The sequence below is a fragment of the Pristis pectinata genome, chromosome 25 (genome assembly GCF_009764475.1).
Source record: "Pristis pectinata isolate sPriPec2 chromosome 25, sPriPec2.1.pri, whole genome shotgun sequence".
Taxonomy (NCBI): Eukaryota; Metazoa; Chordata; class Chondrichthyes; order Rhinopristiformes; family Pristidae; genus Pristis; species Pristis pectinata.
Window position 1 is genome coordinate 2500067 of NC_067429.1, and position 21995 is coordinate 2522061.

The 21995-nt window shown below is 44.2% G+C and overlaps 1 protein-coding gene across 4 annotated transcripts in view; it reads left to right on the top strand.

Moving 5' to 3' along the window:
- Window positions 1-21995, top strand: part of LOC127583147 (endoplasmic reticulum membrane sensor NFE2L1-like) — a 36184-nt gene continuing 14189 nt past the window's right edge. For 2 of the 4 annotated variants that reach the window (XM_052038943.1, XM_052038945.1), the window contains exon 1: window positions 7-1439. In XM_052038943.1, the coding sequence (XP_051894903.1) occupies window positions 933-1439 (507 nt within the window). In that variant the 5' untranslated portion in view covers window positions 7-932. Of the gene's footprint in view, window positions 1440-21995 lie in introns of all 4 variants that reach the window. The other 2 variants (XM_052038946.1, XM_052038944.1) reach the window with 2 other exon arrangements.

Genomic DNA, 21995 nt, shown 5'->3' on the forward strand with positions numbered 1-21995 from the left:
TGACAATAATAAACCAATACCCTAGATTTCCAATGAAGGGGGCAAAGTCTGTCTGCCCCTTTCAAAGATGGCGCCTCTTCCGGGAACACAAAGTCACGTGGCGCAGATCCTCCAGACGGCGCATGCGCCGCAGAAGTGCAAGTCATGGTGGCGGCGGCGGCGTCGGCGGCTGGGGGGAGGGGGCGGCGGACGGGACGTCGGCGCCGACCTGTTGTGCACCGGGGCAGGCTCACAGAACATCCACGGAGTCCACGCACTGGCCGTGGGGAACCTTCACATGCCCCCTCCCGAAATATATAAATAACAAGCACGCTGGAGAAAAGCCGCCCGGTTACTACCAGTCAACGCCTGGGCCTAGGCCGGCTTGCCGCATAGCAACAGGCCCCGCCTTTTTTTTTCTGCCGGCGGCGGATTGGTGGGTCGGAGTGGGGCGGCGCCGACTGATTTGACGTGGCTGGTGGTCATTGGTCGGGCGATGCGTCAGTCAGGCGGTCCGGCGGCGGAGGGCAGGATGAGGAAGTGGCGGCGGCTCTGGTGAGGAGGAGCCGCTTCCTGGTTCTTTATTTAGTCGCAGGGCCGAACACGTTGGTGTTTGCGGGGAGCGGGCGGCCCGGCTCACAGCAACCGCGGGGGGGGGGGAGACGGCGGCGTCCGCACAGGTCCGGCGGAGTCATAAACCAGGCTCCCTCCTGCCTCGGGCCTAGCGACAGGCCGAGCCTGGGGGTCCCAGTGACGGCCGCCCGGGATAGACGTGTCCGGGCTCGGCTTCCAGCAGCAGCGAGGAGCGGGCTGAGAGAGAGAAGGAAACAGACAGGGAGCGGCTGCCTGACTCCAGTTCCTTTGTGCCTTTGAGGAGGGAGCGGCGCCTCTGGGCGACTGGAGCCCGCCCTCCGCTTTAAGCCGCGGCAATCCGACTGGTTTCGGGTGGGAAGATGCTCCCCCTGAAGAAGTATTTCACCGAGGGGCTCATCCAGTTCACCATCCTGCTGAGCCTGATGGGGGTCCGGGTGGACGTCGACTCCTACCTGAACGCTCAGCTGCCTCCGCTGCGGGAGATCATCCTGGGCCAGAGCTCGGCTTACACCCAGACCCAGTTCCACAACTGGAGGAACACGCTGGGCGGCTACGACCTTCACCCCAAGAGCGTGGACCTGGACTACTACTTCACGGCGCGGAGGCTGCTCAACGACGTGAGGGGACTGGACCGCCTGTTGGTTCCCAGCACCGAGCTCAATGCCTGGCTGGTGCACAGTGGCGGCGGCCGGGAGACCGACAGCTCGGTTGCCGCCTCGCAGCCTAGTTTGCCCTTGGACAATCCGAGCGGAGTGAACGAGGCGGCGGTGGCGGAGAACAGCGGCAGGGGCAATGGCTCATCCGAGCAGGTGGAGGAGACCTTGGGGGCTGTCGGATTGCCAATGAGCAGCGACTTAACCAAGGAGGTATTTCAACGCTTCTGTGCGTCCCCACTGCTGAGTTGTGGGCCTTTTTTGAAATAAACCAAACCGAGCTATCCACAAAGAAGAACTACTGCTCAAAATAAAACTTCCATCTCTTTATAAACAGAGTTGATCTGCACGTGCTCCCATCCATTCCACTTAGTGTATGCTGGATTCTAGAAAAGTTGACAGATCCTAGCTTGTTGCACCATAATACTGTATTGATTTGCTACCAGTTGAAGGAAGCTTCCATCGGGTGGTGAGTGACACTCAGTTTAAAGGAAAGGGCTTGATTAAAAATGATTGCTAAAGGGCTTGCAGCATCTGCAAGGCCATGATTGACAGAATAGCTTAACCTGGGTGGAAGATCCAGCCACTTTCAATTCCATAGCTGAGGTTTGAGAAAGTGAGTGGTCTGTAGCAGAGGGGTTGAAATGGATGATCAATACTCTAGAATAGAGTTCAGAGTGCTATTGTAGAGACGTGAGTGTTGAGGCTATGGTGTGGTTTGCAAACAAAATGAGTTTTTGTGTTGAACAGCTTTGCTGGACCAGTTGTCATACGGTCGGAGTGGGCTGAGTTTGCAAGCTAGCTGATTGTTCAGTGAGCATTTTGTGAGCCTAGGGTTGAGTCATCTGAGATGGCTTTTTGGATTATATAGGTTGCTGATGCACACTGGTGATGCAGATCGGAATAAATGGCCTTCTGGCAGATGTGCCAGTTATCCATTATTTGTCCCAATGCAGTGGAACTGTCTTAGTATATTAATGTTAAGAATGGGGTGCAGGAGGGAGTTTTGAAATCAATATGTAGTATTGCTTTTGGGTCCTCTATCTTAGAGGATGCTACTCTTTGGCATTGAGGGAGGTTTCTAGGTATTACTTTAAAGATTTACCAGTTTATTACACATTAGTGTGACAGTTTTGGATTGCTGTTTGAATGGGTGATGTTGATTAAATTCTCATTGTGGTGTAACTTTAACCCAATTCCCTGATCATATTTGAACTTGGATCTTGTCTTTTGCACAGTCAGGCATGGTAATGTTGGTAAGTATGTTTCAAGTCGACTCCAGTGTAAATTGGATTGTATTACTTCACCTCTTGGGCTCCTGTCTGCAGTAATCTACTCATGATATTTAAAGGCATACTGAAACATGTTGTTGCAGAGTGCAGGTCTATGCCTGTGATATATTGAGCTGCTAGTTTCAGGGCTATACTGGATCGCTGCCAAATGGAGGTCATTTGCTTTTCCATAAGAAGGGGTTAGGAAGTAGGAGGAGATGGTAGAGAACTGAGCTGATGTGTCCATTAAACCGATCAGACCACTTTTTCTTATTGGGTTTTGGCATAATTTCATCTCGACAAGCATTCCAGTTTCACTATCAAGACCCTGAATTTTCTGATGCAATCCTCCCCATTCTCACTCGCACCAAAACCCTCTGACCATTCACCTTGAGGTTTAACTTCTCTGCTCTTGCTATGCAGTTTAAAATTGCTTAAAAGCTTTGCCCCTGTGCTGCTTCCCTTAAGCAGACTCAGTTCAGTGGGTTTTGAGGTGAGGATGAATTCCATGAGCATCTGCAGAGTCTGCCATAAATGGAGTTTGATTGGATGGATGATCTTTCGAAAGTTGCTTGCTGCATCCGCCATATGCTCCTATTGGAGATATTGGATCTTTTCTGGATGTTTCCCTACTACTGCGATCAATCTTGACCAGATTCCCATGAGTCGTGGAGGATGTTAACTTTTTCAAGGGAACTTTACGGATGTCCCTGAAACACTTTCTCTGTCCTCCTGAAAACCTCTTGATGTGATGGAGCTCTGAGTAGATTGATTGCTTTGGGAGTCTAGTGACAGATATGTGGAGTTGTCACTTCCACCTATGGTGATTGTGTGATCAGAGTCCTAGTATGTTTCTTAGTACTGGGGATGTTTTTGTGAGAAAGGATGTAATGTTTTGCCTATCCTGTCAGTAGATAGAAATGTAGAAAGTAGTGGTCCATTTGGTCCTGCTCTGCCAGTTGATGTGATCATAATCGATCACTCATTCAGTACCCCCGTTGCTGTTTTCTCCCCATATCCCTTGATCCCTTTAGCCCTAAGAACTATAATGTGGAATATTTTGCAAAGTGTGATGGTCATTTACCAGTGCCTTGGGCTTGCCATTGTAAATTGATATTTCCAAAGCGTACATGAAGTCTGGATTGGTCGTCCATGAGTTTGGTGTTAGAGTTGAGGCCAGTGATGAAATTGGATGTGCTGGTGCAGTCTTTGGCTGTCTGGAGGAAACCTGCATTTCTCCCCATCGCCCTTGTCCTTGCCAGACTACCTGTTTCTCCCTATCCAACACCAGTTCAGGATGTTCAAGCCCTTCCTCACTCTTTACCAACAATCACTCTCTAACTTCAGGAATCTTCTGTTTTACTCTTTCTACCAATGCCAGTCTTCTGTCTTAGGATCAGAGCTTTTTCTCTCCTTAAACTCTTGGAATCTCTATCCTTTCATGGAAATTCACCTCAATCATTTTGCTTTCTTCTTGCTGCCTGTTTATTCATTCTGTCTCTGCCATGGGATGTTATGAGGTTAAAGGTGCTATAAATAATCATGTTATTTCCAAACTGGACTTCACAAAGGAATGTGACAAGCATTGAATTCCAGTCGAACTTCCCACAGCAGCTGTGCTAGTCACGAGTAGAGACTGACAACAGTAGGACAGTATCATGCCTACTGAAGACCATGTGACACTGCAGATATGGCTGCTGGGCAGTATTGCATCATGTTCAATTATATTTTTAAAAAAACATCTTTCCTTGTGTCCTAAACTCTCCCCTGACATTGTCCAGGCTATCTGTAGCCTCATCCAATCCTGCTCATCTTGAATTCATTGCACTCCATAGTGGAGGAGTCAGAGTCCAGGATGAGTTAATCCTCGACCGTTTGCTTTAAATTTCAGGGGAGATTGTGTAAATCTTTTCACCCAGAAGCAGGTAGGGATCCGGAAGTTGATGCCTGGAAGGACAGCGATGGTAGAAACCTTCTTTTATATCTTAAAAAGTACCTGGACATGTATTTGAAGTACAGTGACCTAATGAGCTGTGACTATAATGCTGGAAGACTGGATTAGGCTGAGTAGTTTTTTGACCCACATGGATACAGTGGGCCAAATGGCAGAAGTTCTGACTCTTCTCTAGTGCTGGCCCCTTGAGGTTCCCCAGTTCATTTGTACCACTGGCAGCTGTGACTTCAGCTGCTTCGGCTTTGAACTCTGGAATTCCCGATCTAAATCTCTCCATGGTCACTATCATTTAAGGTGCTCCTTAAAACAGCAATTTGAGCCTCTATTTGGTCACCTGCTGTAATATCTCCTTGTGTGGTATAGTGTCATTATTTGAATGCTCCTGTAAAACACCTTGGATGGTGTTGCAAATCTTGTACTACATAAATACAAATAATTACTTAGAACAGATTAACAGTTTGTTCAGACTTTTTGTAAAGGGGTTAGAATGCATACTGAAGCAAGATGGTGAATTCTTTTGGTTGCTCGTAGATCTGATAAGACAATGGGACTTCCTCTGCTCCTGACAGTAACAAGAGTATTTGACCAGCCCTAGCTTGCTTTAGACATTACGAGAGCTGTTTCCAACTGTAACCAGTTGGACCTGCTGTGAGAAAGTGTGGCCAGATTACTGAGTAGATTCTGTACTCGGCAGGCTTGTGGAACTGCAGTCATGGAGCCTATTTGGCTGGTGTTTGTACTAGTCAGAGTATACACAGGAGTACAAGCCTCATTCAGTTATTTCTCCCCTTTGTTTGCCATATAGAAACATCGAGTGCAGAGCTTGGGTCACTTCTGCCAGGTACCTTGCACTACATGAAGTTATCATTGTCATTGACCATTTGTGTTAATGGAGGACTTTTTGGGAGCTGTCCTAAAGATGAAATAAATCAGTTGTGTCCAATCCATTTGTTTATCGCAGGTAAACAGATTCTGAATTGGAATCTTTGAAGCTTATGGATTCCATTAGTTCTTGGAAGGTTGCATCATTTGCAATGCTTTCTATTACAAAAATCTTGCCTAAAGGGATGCAGTATCTGTATCCCTTTCCTTTCCCCGCCACTCTGTAAAGATTTACAAGTTCCTGTGGGACTAAATCAGGAGAAGCCCTACTTCCATCTTGTCCATGAGACTAGACATTATTTTCAATCCTCTTTCCATTTCTCCCTACCTCTATGACCATTGCCTCCTTATCCCATCAATCTTGAATCCTCTAGAGCTCTCTGATCCTTCAGTTCTGTCCTGTGGGTTCCTCCCTCTCCGCCCATCCATCCCCCTTTAGTTTTCGTCAGCCCCTACCGCTTCAAAAAAAAAATTCGTGTGCCTTTAATTGCTAAGGCTATGAGCTCTGAAATTCTTTCCCTAAACCCCTCCACTTTCTTTTAAGGCACTCCATAAAATTGCTCTTTAAGCAAAGCTTTTGGGTCCTCTTTTGCATTCTTGGTTTCTGATTATATTAGGATATTTTGTTCTGTTTAAGGTGTTGTACAAAAAGCTGTGATATTGTCCCACTGATGCAATAGTTCTGATTTTGATGCAATACTTCCACCCTGAACCAGATCGTCCCAGCCAGAAATGGGAAGGTGCTTTGATTGCTGTGTCTGATACTTATTAAATAACTTGAGGTTGATGAGGAAACAAGTCATTTCAATATTTAATCCAGTCTTGACAAGTCAGGTTTGCTTGTTAATGTCGTGCAGGCAGCTGAAAGGATCTGTGGTGAATGCCAGCTTCTCCCAGCTGCAGTCTTGGCAGTGGATTTATGTCTGAAATCAGATGCACAGGAAGGATGTGGATATTAAAAAAGGCCTCAAATGCTCTTAACTGATCAACATAAATAGCTGTTCTCTCCCCCAAAACACCCACCACCAAATTACCTTGATCCTAATATAAACTTGGAATTTGTGGTTTCACTTTCCTTCATGTGATGGTTGACCACCTGGGAGCCAAGTTTTACCCGTGTGTGTACTCACGCACACACTCTTGAACTCCCTGTAATTGATTTATTATTGTCATGTGTACCGAGATGCAGTGAAAAGCTTTAGTCTGCATGCCATCCAGACAGATCATTCTACACAAGTACTTCGAGGGAGTACAAAAGGGGAAAAATAACAATGCAGAATGTAGTGTTACAGGTGCAGAGAAAGTGCAGGTAGACAAATAAGGTGCATGGGCCATGATGTGGTAGCTGAGATCAATAGTTCATCTTTATCATATGAGAGGTCTGTTCAAGAGTTTGATAACAATGGATGGAAGTTGTCCTTGAGCTGGGTGGTATGTGTTCTTAAGCTTTTGTATCTTCTGATGGGAGTGGGGAGAAGAGGATGATTTGAGTGGGAGGGGTGCTTAATCATGTTAGCTGCTTTTCCTGAGGCGGTGGGAAGTGTAGACAGTCAATGGAAGGGGTGTGTTCGCTTGCCATACACCTCCCAGCGATGTTGAAAAGTTTAGCATTTATTGTGAACTGACAGATCAGCAAGTAAGACACTCTGCCACGCCCAGCACTCAACAGGCGGTGCCCAGTTTCTCTTGAAACAACTGCCTACAAATATCTGTTCATCTTGCTGAGCCAAGAACAGCAAACCAATGTTCTGGGGGCAGCTTGTGCTGGGTGTGGTTTGACACTTAATTCACATAAGTGCAAGGTGTTGCAGTTTGGGAAGACAGATGAGGATAGGACTTTCACAAGGAACAGCAGGGCTCTGGAGAGTGTTGTAGAACAGTGGGACCTAGGAGTACAAGTACATGGCTCCCTGATAGTGGTGTTGCAGATAGATGGTGGTGAAGAAGGATTTTGGCATGGCTGGCATTCATCAGTCAGGATGTTGAGTATAGGAGTTGGGATTTTTTTTTTGTTGCAGTTGTACAAGATGTTGGTGAGGCTGTGTTTGGAATATTGTCTGGTTTTAGTCACCCTGCTATAGGGAAGGGAAAATGAATGCAAATACTAATAGCAGCTGTTTCAAGTGATCCTGGGCTGGAAAGGATGCAGAGGAGACTTACAAGGATGTTGTCAGAACTTGACAGACTGTGTTATGCAGAGACGTTGAGCAGGTTGGGACTTTAGTCATTGGAGCATAGGAGAATGAGGAGTGATCGTCGTGTAAATAAGGTCAGTGTGCACACTGTTTCCTAGGGTTGGGGAATCAAGACCTCGAGGACCTAGGTTTAACGGGAAAGACTTAATAGTAACCTGAGGGGCAACTTTTGCACCTAGATGGCGGTCAGTATATGGAATGAGCTGCCAGGGATAGTGTTTGAGGCAGGTACATTAACAAGATTTAAAAGGTACATGGACAGGAAAGGTTTAGAGGGATATGGGCCAAGCATGGGCAAATAGGACAATTTTAGATGGGCATCTTGGTCGGTGTGGACCAGTTGGGCTGAGGGGCCAGTTTCTGTGCTGTGACTGTGCAGTGTTGCCTCTTGTTGCATGCATTTCCAAAGCACAGTAGACAATGAATCTTTGTTTATGAATTTGGGGTGGATCATTTAACCTTTGGTGGTGATTCAAATTCTTTAGCTTGCCCAGCAACGAGGGAGTCCTGCCACTGAATTGCTGAGCATGAAGAACCTAGGTTTGGGTCTCTGATCCATATGGATTGATTCCTATGGAAGAGAAAATCAACTGGGAATTTTGTCCCCTTGCTCTGCACGAATTCAGTATTGAGTACTGAGGGGATTAGGCAGTCACTTGCCTCCTATTTTAATGCTCAGTTAAGTTTTTACATGAATTAAAAACATTCATGACAACTTTTTTTTGGTAGGATAAGTATTGCCCAAGGCACAGTTCTTTGAAATGCTGCCAGGCCAGAGGATAATTGTACCTGGGACTTTACCCAATGAAGAAGCAACCACCTTGCCCTGGGGAGGAAATGGGAAGAAAACTTGAAGGTGTTAGTTTCCTGGTATGAGCACAAAAGTAACCTGTATCTTTGGTTATCTTGGGGCTTTGTGGTGGAGCTCGTTAAGATTTCTCTACATCCCCAGTTTGGCTGTTTTGAAACTATGGAGGTCAGTACCTGCCAGTCAAGTGCTTATTTTTCTCCCTCAGAAATGCTGTATATCATCAACAACATTTTGTTCCTAGACTGATTAAAAATAACTTTGTTCCAGTATCGTGTGGTGGAAGTTCATCCAAGCATATCAGTAACTCCATCTGGAGTGGGGCTATTTCTGTCACCAGGATTTCTTGGGGATTTCCACACCCAGCTCCTGTCCTTGTCTGCTGCTATGCCGAGGGTACAAGAAGAGTAAACAAACAGCCTTTCATGTCTGCTCTGCCATTGTCATGGCTGATCCAATTTTGACCTCAGTGTGACTTTCCTGGCTATTTCTGCATAATCCCCAACTGCCCTACAGATTATAAATCTCTCCATCAGGGACTGAACGTGCAGGTACAACTGCATTGGGAATCTTTGTGAAACATGAAATGAATTGAGTGGGCCCGTGAAATTGAATTGGAGACCTTTGAGTTGTAGTAAGCTGCTTTGTACTGTGCTGCCACGCTTGTTCGCAACACTCCAGTTGATTGCAGTGTTTGCATCAGAGTTTTGTGTTGAGCCTTGTGACACCTCACTTGTGGTAGGGCACACTTGTCTCTCTGGATATTGATTGTAAATGCCAGTTAACTTTTCACGGGCCAAAAACTTAAATCCACCATTGGAAATATAAAATTCAAACTGCAGATGTTGAGAATGTGGAAAGGTTTAATATTTCAGGTAGAAGACACTTCATCACACTTGAAAGACTAAATAGCTGAATTTCTCTCCTTCCTAGTTCTGACACAGGGTCTTCAGCCCAAAGTGTTATCTGTTCTCTTTCCCCAGACATTGCCTGAACAGCTGAGTATTTTGTTTTTAATTACAGAAACATCTCACTTGACCCAACCAATCCCTGCTGGAGTTATGATCTACTCAGCTGACAATCTTGTCTTGGCTAAACATATCAGTTTAATGTTGTAACAGGTACTGCAACTCTTGCTCAACGGTGACCCTGCAAGGTTTTGGTAAAAATCCTCAAATTTGAGCAATGGGGAGGCCATATCTAGTGACACCAACCCCACTCCCCCTCCCCACCCCCCACACACAGTGCTGGGACCATCGTAGCATTGCATATCTTCTTATGGCTTGTACTCAGTGGGCCAAATGACTTCCTTTGATGCCAACTCTCGAGCAATGTCATCAACCCCATTTATTTCCAGGGCAATTATGGTATGGAGATGGAGTTGCCCAGATTGGACTGGGAAAATAAGCTAAGAGTCAAGTTAGTAGATGAACAGTGGCAGAGATTCAAACAACTGGTCCATAACACTCAGCAGGAATCCAGAAGATTGGCTGTTTTCCAATGTGATTCCCTTAATCTAAAAGGGATGGAGACAAAGGTGGGGAACTATAGTCCAGGTAGTTTACCACCTATTGTTGGCAAATTACCTGTCAATAATCAGAGGGGAAATAGTCATTTAGGAAAGCTGAATGTAATCAAACCTAATTGACACGGTTTTATGAAAAGTAACGTTTGACAAATGTGCTCAAATTCTTTAAGGATGTGACGGGGAGAATTGAGAGAGCGAAACCTGTAGATGTAGTGTATTTAAATTTCCAAAAGGTGCCTTAAGAGGCTGGTATATAAATTAACAACCCAAGGTATTGGAGCAAGTGTGTTACCATAGATTGAAAACAAGCTGTCACTTAGAAAATACAATTGGAATAAATGGGTTGTTTTCAGGCTGGGAGGTTGTAACTAGTGGAGTACCCCAGGGATCGGTTCTTGGCTCTCAATTGCTTACTATTCACATTAATGGCCTGGCAGAGGGGACAAAATACAAGGTTTCCAAGTTTGCTGATAATATGAAAATAGGTGAAAGGGTATGTTGTGATGATGGTTTTGTGATTCTGCAATGGGATGTAGTCAGTCATTGGGTGAAAACCTGGCAACTGGAGTTTAATGTGGATAAGTGTGAGGTCAAACAGGAGAATGGGGTTGGGTTGAGAGGGAATAATAAATCGGCCATGATCAAATGGTGGAGCAGACTCTGGGCTGAATGGCCTAATTCTGCTCCTATGTCTTATGGTCACTTTGGTAAGAGAAATCGATGGGATTGTTAAATGGGGAGAGAATGGAAATAAGTTGATAATGGAAATAAGGGGCAGGCACAGTAGTGTAGTGGTTAACGTAACGTTATTACAGCTCCAGTGACCCGGGTTTAATTCCTGCTGCTGTCTGTAAGGAGTTTGTACGTTCTCCCTGTGTCTGTGTGCGTTTCCTCCGGGTGCTCCAGTTTCCTCCCACATTCCAAAGATGTACAGGTTAGGAAGTTGTGGGCATACTATGTTGGTGCCGGAAGTGTGGTGACACTTGTGGGCTGCTCCCAGAACACTACATGAAAGATGTATTTCACTGTGTGTTTTGATCTACATGTGACTAATAAAGATTATCTATCTATCTAAGTTAAGTTCTGACAGATCTAGGTGTGAATCACAAAAAGTTAGCAGGCAGGTCCAAGTAGTTTAGAAGGTAAGCAGCATGTTGGCCTTTATTGCAAAGTGGTTAGAGTTTAAGAGTAGGGGGATTTTGTTAGTTGTACAAGGTGCTGATGAGGCCACACCCAGAATACTGTGCACAATTTAGGTCATCGTATCTGGAAAAAATGTAGCATTGGAGGCAGTCCAAAGAAGATTCACCAGGCTAGTTCCCGGGATGAATGGATTGAGCTATCGAGAGGCTAGACAGTTTAGGTTTGCATTCCTTGGAGTTTAGAAGAATGTGAAATAAGGGGACAGTCTTCTGTAACTGAGGTTCATAGAAACTTCCTCTCTCGGGGGGGGGGGGGGGGGGGGGGGGGGGGGGGGTGGGGTGGTAGCGAATCTGGAATTCTCTGCCTCCTAGAGTGGTTGAGGTTAGATCATTAGATATTTTTAAGGTGGAGATAGATATTTGAAAGATCAGGAGATTGAGGGTGATGGGGAACTGGCACAGAAGAGGAGTTGTGGCCAGTGTAGATCAGCCTTGCACCTTTTCAATGGTGCTGCAAGCTTGAGGGACCTGCTCCAGTTCCTATTTTCTTGTGTTCATGTTTCCTGTGACCTTGCGTGCCCGTAAACATCCACCTGATTCTCCCACCAGTAACTTGCACTTGGGATACTTTACATTAGATGATTAACTTATCAACCAGCATGTCTTTGGAATGGGGGAAGAAACCAGAGGAAACCCACATGGTTACAGGGAGAATGTGTAAACTCCACACAGTGTCAGAGGTCAGAAACAAAGCAAGGTCATTGTGCCACCCCATCGTCATCTGATCTTGATGATTGCTGAGGTCCCTTCATTTACTGAGAGCAAAAATTATCAGAGGAAAGCAATATTCCCAAAATAGATGGGGAAAACATTTCTAATTGATATCATGCAAGATGTCCAATTGGATCTTGAACAATTGTTTCAAATATCCAGAACTCTAAATCCACCAATATCCTTGACCCTATTGATCCAGGAACACCAGCAATTTGACCTGCAGCCAACATCCAGAAACAACGATGTAATATTACCTGTGCTGCTGTTGCAAAGCCAGAATGGCCATGCATCCTAATGGTGGGGAAAAATGTGAACTTGTCCTCTGCACAAAATAGGAAGACATTTATATTTTTAAATAAAGGTTAAGTAATGTTGATATTCAAAGGGATCTGGGTGTCCTTGTGTGCATCACTGAAAGGTAACATGAGCAAGTGATTAAGAAGGCAAATGGTATGTTGGCTTTTATTATAAGAGGATTTGAGAACAGGATTAAAGATATCTTACGGAAGATATCATTATGATATAGTGTCTTGACGTGAGAGTGCACCTGGATTGTTGTATACAGTTTAGGTCTCCTTGTACATGCCACAGAGGGAGTACGGTGATGATTTATTGGACTGGTTCCAGGGATGAGAGCTTTGCCATTGGAGAGATGAGTAGACCAGGCCTGTGTTCTTTAGAGGTTCAGGGCAATGAAACTTGCCTTGTTTTCAGGGATCAACAGGCTAGATGCAGGAAAGATGTTTCCCCTGGTTGCATCCAGAGCAAGGGGTCAGAGTCTCAGAATAAAGGAGGTAATTTAGGACTAAAATGAATTTTCACACAGAAATTTTCTACTTCAGACCTCTGTAGTCGCTTAGTATATTCAAAACAGATTGCTGAAATTAGAGGATATGGAGAGAGCATGGGTGAATGGCATTTGAGGTAGAAGATTAGTCATGGTCTTGATGAACGATGGAGCAGGCTCAAAGGGCCAAATTGTGTTCACATGTTTGTTAAATCCTTCTTGACACTTGCATTTCTACATGCCTTTCATGACATCTGGCTGTCCCAAAGCACTTTACTAACTGATGCAGTACACGTTTTTCAAGGTGTAGTTATTCCCTGCCATCTGCAGTCCTTTGTAGAGAAATTGAGAGAGAGAAATCCTAATTCTGAGTGAAGAAATTTTTTATTTGGGTCATAAATGCTTTCTTACTTGGGTTGTGATTCATGGTGCAATGCTCTATAACTTGGTTATATTTTTCAAAATATGGCCACTGCGGGTGATGCCAGAATTTAATTCCCTTGAGAAGGTGGGGGTGAGCTGCCTTGAACTGCTGCGGTTCTTCTGGTGAAGGTGCTCCCAAAATGCTGTTGGGTAGGGAGTTCCAAGACTTGGACCAAGCAAAGATGAAGGAATGGTAGTATACTTCAAGTCAGTGTGGTGTGTGACTTTGAAAGGAGATCCTGTAGGTGATGGGGTTCTATCTGCCTGTTGCCCTGGTCTCCTGGTGGTAGGAGTGGCAAGTTTGGTATAGGCTGTTGAAGTAGCCTAGGTGATGCATTATGTGGATGATGCAGAATGCACTGTGTGTGCTGGAAGTGGAGGAGGAGGTGCTAATAGTGTGGTGTTTTGTCCTGGATAGTGAGCTTTTTGGTGGTTGTTGTGGCTGCACTCATTACCACACAAGTGGGTGGTTTCCCATTGCACTCAGGACTTGTGCCTTGAAGATGGTTGGAAGGCATCGGGGGGCAGTAGGTGAGTCATGGCACATGACTTGCTACTGTGGCTACAGTATTATGTGGCTAGCCCAATCAACTTTCTCCTCAATGGAGGAATTGATGATGGAAATGTCATTGAGTGTCAAGGGTAGGTGTTTAGACTCTCTTGGTGGTGGCTGCATGAATCTTTGGTCTGAATATCCATCCAGTGGCTACTCCACAAAGTCCCTTGAATTTTGGATGTTTCACTGTGATCACTTCATTCTTCTCAACTCTACTGAATGCAGGCCTAGTCTTTTCACTCATTGGCTAATTTCCTCACCAAACTTCTCCCTCTAAACCACAACTTCCACCCCAAACCCAGGGGATTACTCCAGTATACCACAATTTGTATGTGCTTTCTCAGATAAAGGGGCAAAAACTATTCTAAGACTGCAAGATGTGGTCCTACCAGAGCTCTAAACTGCAGGAAACTTCATGCTCAATGTTTCGTAATAAGGGTAATGTACCAAGTATTCCTGTAGCTGCATGTTGACTTCCAATATTTCATATACTGGTCTATGATTCTATGATACGAGTACATCCAGGTCCACTATAGCCAATCATTTGCTTATTTAAATTGTATTCTCCTGTTCCTCTTACCAAAGTAGATAATTTCAAATTTCCTCATTTTAGATTTTGTTTCGGACTCCATCTGTGCAATATTTTTGTGTGCTGGTAACCTAGGTACAGTATACATGCAGCCTCTTCCCTTTCATGTTTTACTTTCCTATCTCACTTTGTATCATTAGCAGGCTTTGATAATACACCAAGTCAACGGTGTGTTGCAAATAGTTGAGAGCCGGTACTGAATTTAATGGCACCATACTCATCTGAAAATGTCTATTTCATCCCTTCTGTTTTGTCTGTTAACCAGATCCTTGTCCAACTAGGGTTACCCAAATCCTATAAGCTTCTACTGTTGTGTGGTAACCTTGTGGAATCTTAATGTCATCTCAAAAGTCCAAATGTATTACATTCAGTGACTACTTTGTATCCTGCTGGCTTTAACCTAAAAAAAAATTGACTTGTCAGATGTATTCCTTTTGATCTGATTCCTATTTTCCCCTTCATTGCAAATGTGAATTCCCACTCCTCCCCCTGCCCCCCCCCCAAAAAAAAATCTGGTCTTTTGTTGATGGATCCGTATAACGCTGAGCTTTTCAATGGAGCGTCTTTTATTTTTTTTCCATCTTTCTGGGCCACTTTTAACCTGGTACTATTACTATTCATAACTGCCTACTACTAGTTGATGCTTTTGATTGTAATCAATTGCACCAGCCACCATTTGCATTATGCCTCTTATACCTTAAAATGTTCCATGGTTCTGAACGAGAGCCAAGTCTCATGAATATTTCTCCCAGAGGGCTGTCATCTGCCGAGAGACCAGACACTTCCTCCATTTCTTTCTCTGAACGTTTCATCACTCAGGAGTTAAACCTGCAACCAATAGTTTCCGTGGGACTTTCATATACACACCAAATTGCATGTCAATAATTCCACACTGGGGGAAGCATTGCTTGTTCATATTAATCCCTGCTGTGCTACAAGATGAGGGCCTGTGTTTCTGTGGATTTGTCGACTCTATAAATAAACTATTACTAAAATTCATGCCTTTTATCCTAATTATATGAAACATACGATCTGCCAACCAAGCGCGTGATTTGGGTATGAAACAATCCCTGCGTCTGTCAGATGGCACAATACTTACTGACTTCAAGCTGTGGTGCTTATTTAATCTTCAGTAATGGGCATTTGTATCGGGCTACAGAAGGGGTTGGGTCAGCAAAGAAACAAAGAAAAATGATTGGCAATGATGCTGTTTCCCTGGGCACCCCCAACCCCTGACTAGTTTAGTGACACCTGCCAAGGAATGTAGACGGACTAATCTAATATCGTCTGAAAGACTGTTGTACAGTGACCTCTTGCACTGGCACAGTGTGTGACGGGGGAGGGGTTGCAATCAAAATCATGCAAACATGCACAATAGCCAGTAGTAGGAATACAACACTTTTGGATTTGAAGATTAATCATGTAACATTGCTTTTAAACATGTTTGAGCCTGTGTGGGGTTGGGATAAATTTGATGATCTAAAGTCTGCTTTCACTGATTTGCTGTTCTGGGGTGTCTCTAAGGTGATGCAAAGTCATGCAAGGTACTTTGCTGGAATAGCCTGTAATTTCTCGCCTGTCAGTGAGAACCTGGATTTTATATCCTTGTACTGTACTTTGTAGAATTCAACATTGTACATGGCTTTTAGTAACATTGTTGATTTCTGTAGCTTCGATCACTAAAGCCACATCAAATTTTAAAGCAGACCAATAACAATAAATGGCTTGCAGTTTGTAACTTTCACAGCCTCCTTAAATACTGTACAGAAACTAAGTTTTTCAATGAAGTCAGTGTTGTACATTTAGTGACTCTGCACACAACCAGACGACCATAAACCATTTCAGTAAATGATCAGATCTGCCTTGGGGATTGGTTGAGGGATAAATATTATTTGGAGATGCCTGCTGCTGCTTCCTCGCCCCCCCCCCCCCCACACACACACACACACAGTGATCTTTCTTCAGATGCATTAGACTGAAGATCATGAGCTTCTCAGTTGACGAACTTGGTCTGTACTCCACATAAAATCTAAGCACAACTTATTTTTGGAGAAAACACACAGTTCAATAGATGAAGAGTTTTGGGTGTGTTTATTTATCCTTCATTATACACTTTTCTCCCCCTCTGGCTTACTGTAGGCTTTTGAAGTTTTCCAAGTGAGTGGCAGTGTAGGTGAAAGCAAAGGTGAAGATGTCTCAACTGGTGCACCTGTCTTGGTTGTTCTCACAGATCATGATTAGCTGCTGAAGAGGTTTTACGGTGACAACCTGTGGCAAGTATTTTGTGTGAATGATCAGGTCAAGATGGGAGCTGGAGGTTATGGGAGGTGTGTAAATGTAGTCAGACTTGTCTATTTGTGAATGCTATGGGCTGTGCATCTTGAGACTGTGAGCATCTATTGCACCAGATGGTTCAAAATACTGTGCTGTGTCTTTATTGCATGATTGAACCATTCTATTCTACTCTGTTCACTGGCAAAAGTAATTAACTCCAGATTTTTTGTAGCCTGTTGGCCTTTAATAATTGATCCATAAATTAGTGAACCGTAATGGGCGGCTGAAATCCCCAGTGCTCCTAGGGTGTGGAACAAACCCACTTTAGCTTGCCTTACAGATTTGGGTAGATCAGTGTCTTTTCCAAAGCCCAGTTAAATTGAAGCCAGTGGAACTAGACTGCTGTCCAATGGGACTGTATATGGGTGTCTCAGTATGGAGGTTGGTGAGAATGCTCTCCATGGGCAGAGAGATGAGGATAGTTGGCAGTGAGTGGCTGTCGCGTTACAAGGGGTGTTAATAGATTAGCTGTTCAGTTTTGGGAATTCAGTCTGACTTGTGAGCTTTTATTACCATATTTTCAACAGCTGAATCCAAGGTCATTGTGTTGCTCTGTATCATGGTCTAGGCAGTGTATATGTAAACTTGCTGGTTACGTCCATCTCCTACACCCTCCCCGAACCTCCTTTACTCCTTTGGGGTATAATTTTGAGCACTCAGTAGTTCATTGGAATTCAAAGTGTTGGGATGCTGTTTGTGCATGTGAGAAGAGGTCTTGGTTTTTATCTTTATTGTTGGCCAATATTGCCCCTTCATTGAGTGGTTTGCGAGGGCTTTTCAGAGGGCTGTTAAGAGTTGATCACATTGCAGCAAGTCTGGGACAGCAGACTGGACAAGGACTAAAATTGCTTTCCTTGAGGGACATTAGGGAGTTTTGTTGAATTTTTACTTGAGTCCTTTATTTTATAGAGTTAACTTTTTATTTAGCTACTTGAATTCAAGTTGACCAGCTGCCCTGGTAACTAGTCCAGTTAAGTTTCATGTTACCCACCCTGGATGTTCTTCTCCCCTCTCCCATTGGGCAGAAGACACAAAAGTCAAGGCACGTACCACCAGGCTCAAGGACAGCTTCTATCCCACTATCATAAGACTATTGAATGGTCCCCTAGTACGATAAGATGGGCTCTTGACCTCTCAATCTACCTCGTTGTGACCTTGCACTCCGTTGTCTGCCTGCACAGCACTTTCTCTGTATCTGTAACACTTTATTCTGCATTGTTATTATTTTACCTTGTACTACCTCAGTGCACTCAGTAATGAATTGATCTGTATGAATGGTGTGCAAGACAAGTTTTTCACTGTACCTTGGTACATGGGACAATAATAAACCAATTTATCCCCATAATGTTGGTAGCAGGCTCTTAGTGAAAGTAATGCTATTGAATGTCCAGGAAAGGTGGTGGTGTTAATAAAGGATGCAGACTGAACAATATTGAGAAAGGATATTCTACTGGTAGAAAACATGAGTGGGAATTGTCCATAAGTCTTCTAACAATAATGCAGGGGATGACATACAAATTACAGATGCATGTTAAAAGGATTTCACCATAATGGTGACCAATCTACATATAGACTGGTCAAAGCAAACTAGCAATAATATTATAGAGATAAATTCCTTTACTGTGTGTGTTTCTTAAACCAGTAGGATCCAAAGAGGGAACAGTTGTTCTAGATTGGGTAATGTGCAATGAGGGCAGGTTAGTTAATCTTATTAAATGGAAACCTGCAAATGTGGTGTGTTTGAACATAGAACACTACAGCACAGTACCTGCCCTTCGGCCCACAATGTTGTGCCGACATTTTATTCTGCTCTAAGATCTATCTAACCCTTCCCTCCCACATAGCCCCCTATTTTTCTATCATTCATGTGTCTATCTAAGAGTCTCTTAAATGTCCCTAATGTATCTGCCCCTACAACCTCTGCTGGCAGTGCATTCCACACACCCACCACTCTTTTTATAAAAAAACTTATCCCTGACATCCATATACCTTCCTCCAATCACCTTAAGATTATGCCCCCTCGTGTTAGCCATTGTTACACTGGGGAAAAAGTCTGTGACTGCCCACTCGATCTATGCTTCTTATCATCTTGTACAGCTCTATCAAGTCACGTCTCATCCTCCTCTCCAAAGAGAAAAGCCCTAGCTCGCTCAACCTCTCCTCTCCAGTCCAGGCAACATCCTGGTAAATGTTCTCTGCACCCCTTCTAAAGCTTCCACATCCTTTCTATAATGAGGCTACCAGAACTGAACACAATACTCCAAGTGTGGTCTAACCAGAGTTCTATAGAGCTGCAACATCACCTCACGGCTCTTGAACTCAATACTCCGACTAATGAAGGCCAACATTCCATACGCCTTCTTAACAACCCTATCGACCTGCGCAGCAACCTTGAGGGATCTATGGATGTGGACCCCAAGATTCCTCTGTTCCTCCACACTGCTGAGTCCTGCCATTAAACTTGTATTCTGCCTTCAAATTCTATCTCCTGAAGTGTATCACTTCACACTTATCTGGGTAGAACTCCATCTGCCACTTCTCAGCCCAGCTCTGCATTCTATCAGTATCCTGTTGTAATCTACAGCAACCTTATACACTATCCACAACACCAACCTTTGTATCATCAGCAAACTAACCCACCCTTCCACATCCTCATCCAAGTCATTTATTAAAATCACAAAGAGCAGGGGTCCCAGAACAGATCCCTGCAGAACACCACTGGTCACCGACCTCTAGGCAGAATACGCTCCATCTACCACCACCCTCTGTCTTCCTTGGGCAAGCCAATTCTGAATCCCATGCCTCCTGACTTACTGAATAAGCCTTCCATGAGGAATCTTATCAAATGCATTACTAAAATCCATGTACACCACATCCACTGCTCTACATTCATCAATGTGCTTTGTCACATCCTCAATTCAATCAGGCTCGTGAGGCATGACCTGCCCCTCGCAAAGCCATGCTGACTGTCCCTAATCAGCCTATGCTTCAAATGCCCATAAATCCTGTCTCTAAGAATCTTCTGCAGTAATTTGTCCACCACTGAAGTAAGACTTACTGATCCATAATTCCCAGGGTTATCCCTACTCCCTTTCTTTAACGAAAAAAACATTCATCTGGCACTACTCCTGTGGCCAGTGAGGATGCAAAGGTCATCGCCAAAGGTGCAGTAGTCTCTTCCCTAGCTTCCTGTAATAACCTTGGATATATCCTGTCTGGCGCTGGGGACTTCTCTATCCTAATGTTTTTCAATAGTTCCAGCACGTCCTCTTTCCTCATGTTGACATGCCCTAGCGTATCAGCCTGTCGTACGCCATCCTTACAAACGTCAAGGTCTCTCTCACTGGTGGATACTGAAGCAAAATATTCATTAAGGACCTCCCCTACCTCTTTCAACTCCAGGCACTCATTTCCTCTTTTATCCCTGAATGGTCCTACCCTCACTCTAGTCATCCTCCTATTTTTCAGCCACGTGTAGAAATGCCTTGGGGTTTTCCTACTTGCCAAGGTCTTCTCATGCCCCTTCTAGCTCTAAGTTCATTCTTAAGCTCCCTCCTGGCTGCCTTGTGTAACTCTCCAGAGCTCTGTGTGATCCTTGCTTTCTAAACCGTAGGTAAGCTGCTTTCTTCCTCTTGACAAGATATTCTACATCTTGTGTCAACCACGGTTCCTTCACTCTACCATCCTTGCCCTGCCTCAATGGGACAAACCTACCCAGAGCTCATGCAAGTATTCCTTAAATAACCTCCACATTTCCGCTGTGCAGTTCCCCAAGAACACAGTTTGGATTTCAGAAGGACTTTGATAAAGATTCGTATTAGAGATTGGTATGCATAATTAAAAAAAAAACATGGGATTGGGTGTAACATACTTGCATGGAATGAAAATTGGCTGACAGGAAGCAGTAGAAATAGGACTTTCTAGGGTGGCAGGCGATTACTTAGTGCAATACCAAAGGGTGTTGGTGCTTGGATCCCAGCTGTTCACAATAAGTATTTGGATGATGGGAACTAACTGTAATATTTCTAAGTCTGTGGACAACAAAACTGGGTGGGATTGTCAGCTGTGAGAAGGATGCAAAAAGGCTTTGAGATTTAGACAAGTTGTGTGAGTGGGCACATGCATGGCAGATGCGGTATGATGTGGGTGGTGTGGTTATCCACTTTAGGAAACAAGTGATAGATTGGGAAAGTATGAAGGGATCTGGGTGTCCTTGTACACCAGTCACTGAGGGTAAACATGCAGTTAAGATTAAGAAGGCAAAAAGTTATGTTTGCTTCACTTCGAGGTTTTGAATACAGGAGCAAAGGTATCTTGCTATTAGAGTGCTTTGGTGAGACCACACCTGGCATACTGTGCACTATTTTGGGCTGCTTACTTTGTGGGTTGGGGGGTGGAGTTAATGCATTCAGAGGGAATGAAGGTCAGTTATTAAAGATGGAGGACGCAACAGACTGCTGATGCTGGAATCTGGAGCAAAATGCTCCATTGTGTGTTCCAGTTACTGAAGGTGGTTGAGGAGATGTATTTCTATACTCCATAAGCATCAAGGAGTAAGAGACAGCAAGAAGTGTATGGAGACAGGATCACCTGTGATGAATTTGAATGGTGGACCTGGCTCAAAAGGGCTGGATGACTATTATTTTGCACGTTTCTTGCTAGAGCTGGTTATTGTACATAAATTATACGGCATGAATTCACTTGCTGCTTATCTACCCCCGAGTATTGTCCAGGTATTGCTGGTGCAAGCGTAGACTTTATTACATCTGAGGAGTTAAAGAAACCATATCATTGGTGAACAAGCCACGTCTGTAATTGGTCTTGGAGCAGACTAACATTCCACGCGCCCTTTCCACATCCTTTCTAGCCACGTTGTCTTGTGCTAAATTATTGCAGCAGTAGTTGTATTGTATTCTCTTATCCATTAGACCAAACATGGCTTTGCTTGAAAATCCAGTGCTGCTGTACAATGGGCTGGTTGAGAAGAGCTAAGTCGACAGGGCTGGAGACAAAGCCCATGATCTTTCCATGCTGCTTTCCACAGCCAGCCAAATGGAGTCCCTCATTTTCCCTTGCAGGGGTTGAAAGAGCCTGATGCACAATCTCCAGCATAGTTGGTCGGTGGTAGATTATGCAGTGAGGAAGGTGAGGCTTTGTATATCTGTTAAACAGTTTGGGTTGCTCCAGGGCACAGCAGATGGAGTAATCCAAATTTTAAAATGGGAATATTATCCTAACTGGGTGGTTTATGATAAATAACTTCCACCACAGGAAGGAATTAGATGTTTTGAGCAGAGTTCTAGCTTTTGTTTAAAAAGGAAACACTTTGAAGGGTTGCATTCTCCTTGAAAGGGAATTTCATTCCCAGTTAGAGGTTGGATGAGAATTAGGGGTAGGATTAGTTGATAAATGAGGATTATGACCAATTGCCATGTTACCTGTGTAGCCGGATAAGGAGAAGCTTCTAGCACCTTCCGTTCCTGTCCTCGTGCCCTTTGTTCACAGGATTTTGTCTGCAGCCTAACC